This window comes from Merops nubicus, unplaced genomic scaffold (genome assembly GCF_000691845.1).
Source record: "Merops nubicus isolate BGI_N331 unplaced genomic scaffold, ASM69184v1 scaffold31554, whole genome shotgun sequence".
NCBI classification, from domain to species: domain Eukaryota; kingdom Metazoa; phylum Chordata; class Aves; order Coraciiformes; family Meropidae; genus Merops; species Merops nubicus.
In genome coordinates this window covers 1-661 of record NW_008606754.1, presented here as the reverse complement: position 1 = coordinate 661, position 661 = coordinate 1, and the positions used below count along the sequence as shown (strand labels likewise).

Here is a 661-nt window from a genome sequence, read left to right as displayed (position 1 = left end):
GCGGGGCGCCTTCGGGAGCAGCCAAGTTTATATGTGAGTTAGTGGTACGGTACCATTCACGCCAGTCCCGGCACCCTGATAGTGCTGATGGACGCTGTGTAACCTGCTGCCCTGCAGGGCGGAAGGGTCTGTGGCATCCCCCCCCGGGGGCAGGTACATGCTGATCATATCCCGCAGGTCTCCCAGGCAGGCTCTCTGCGAGTGGGAAGTGATGGCAGGAGGCGGCGAGCTGGGCTCGGATTTCACCACCGAGCCCATGGAGCCCAGGCTCATGGCCGTGGAGGGCTGCTGGCCGTAGGCAGCGGGGGACATGGTGTAGGTGGACGCAGCGTTCATGTAGGTCTGGGCCGTGGACATCATGGGGCTGTACTGCAGGCCCGTCATGTCGTAGCGGTGCATCTGCTGCAGCTGGGGGCTGTTCATGCCCGGGTGCTGGCTGTAGCCCAGCTGATCTTGCATCAGTGAGTAGGCTCCGTTGGTCCATCCGTTCATGTGGGCATAAGTGTCAATCCTTTGCCCCACCCCGACGGGACTGCTCACCCCATTGCCCCCTCCTGGGGCCAGCAGATTGCCAGGCAGTGAGTATTTGTCCTTCTTCAGCAAGGTCTTGGTCTTCCTTCGGGGCCGGTATTTATAATCCGGATACTCCTTCATGTGTACG

General features: G+C 61.1%; 1 protein-coding gene across 1 annotated transcript; it reads right to left on the bottom strand.

Annotated features, from left to right (window-relative positions):
• Window positions 1-11: 11 nt before the first annotated feature.
• Window positions 12-655, bottom strand: LOC103772428 (transcription factor SOX-3-like). The gene has a single exon (XM_008939760.1). It carries the CDS (start codon window positions 652-654, stop codon window positions 28-30), a length of 627 nt encoding a protein of 208 aa, XP_008938008.1. The 5' UTR covers window position 655; the 3' UTR covers window positions 12-27.
• Window positions 656-661: the final 6 nt, after the last annotated feature.

Excerpts from the sequence above, each read along its gene's own strand:
- LOC103772428 (XM_008939760.1), bottom strand. The coding sequence starts at position 654 with ATGAAGGAGTATCCGGATTATAAATACCGGCCCCGAAGGAAGACCAAG.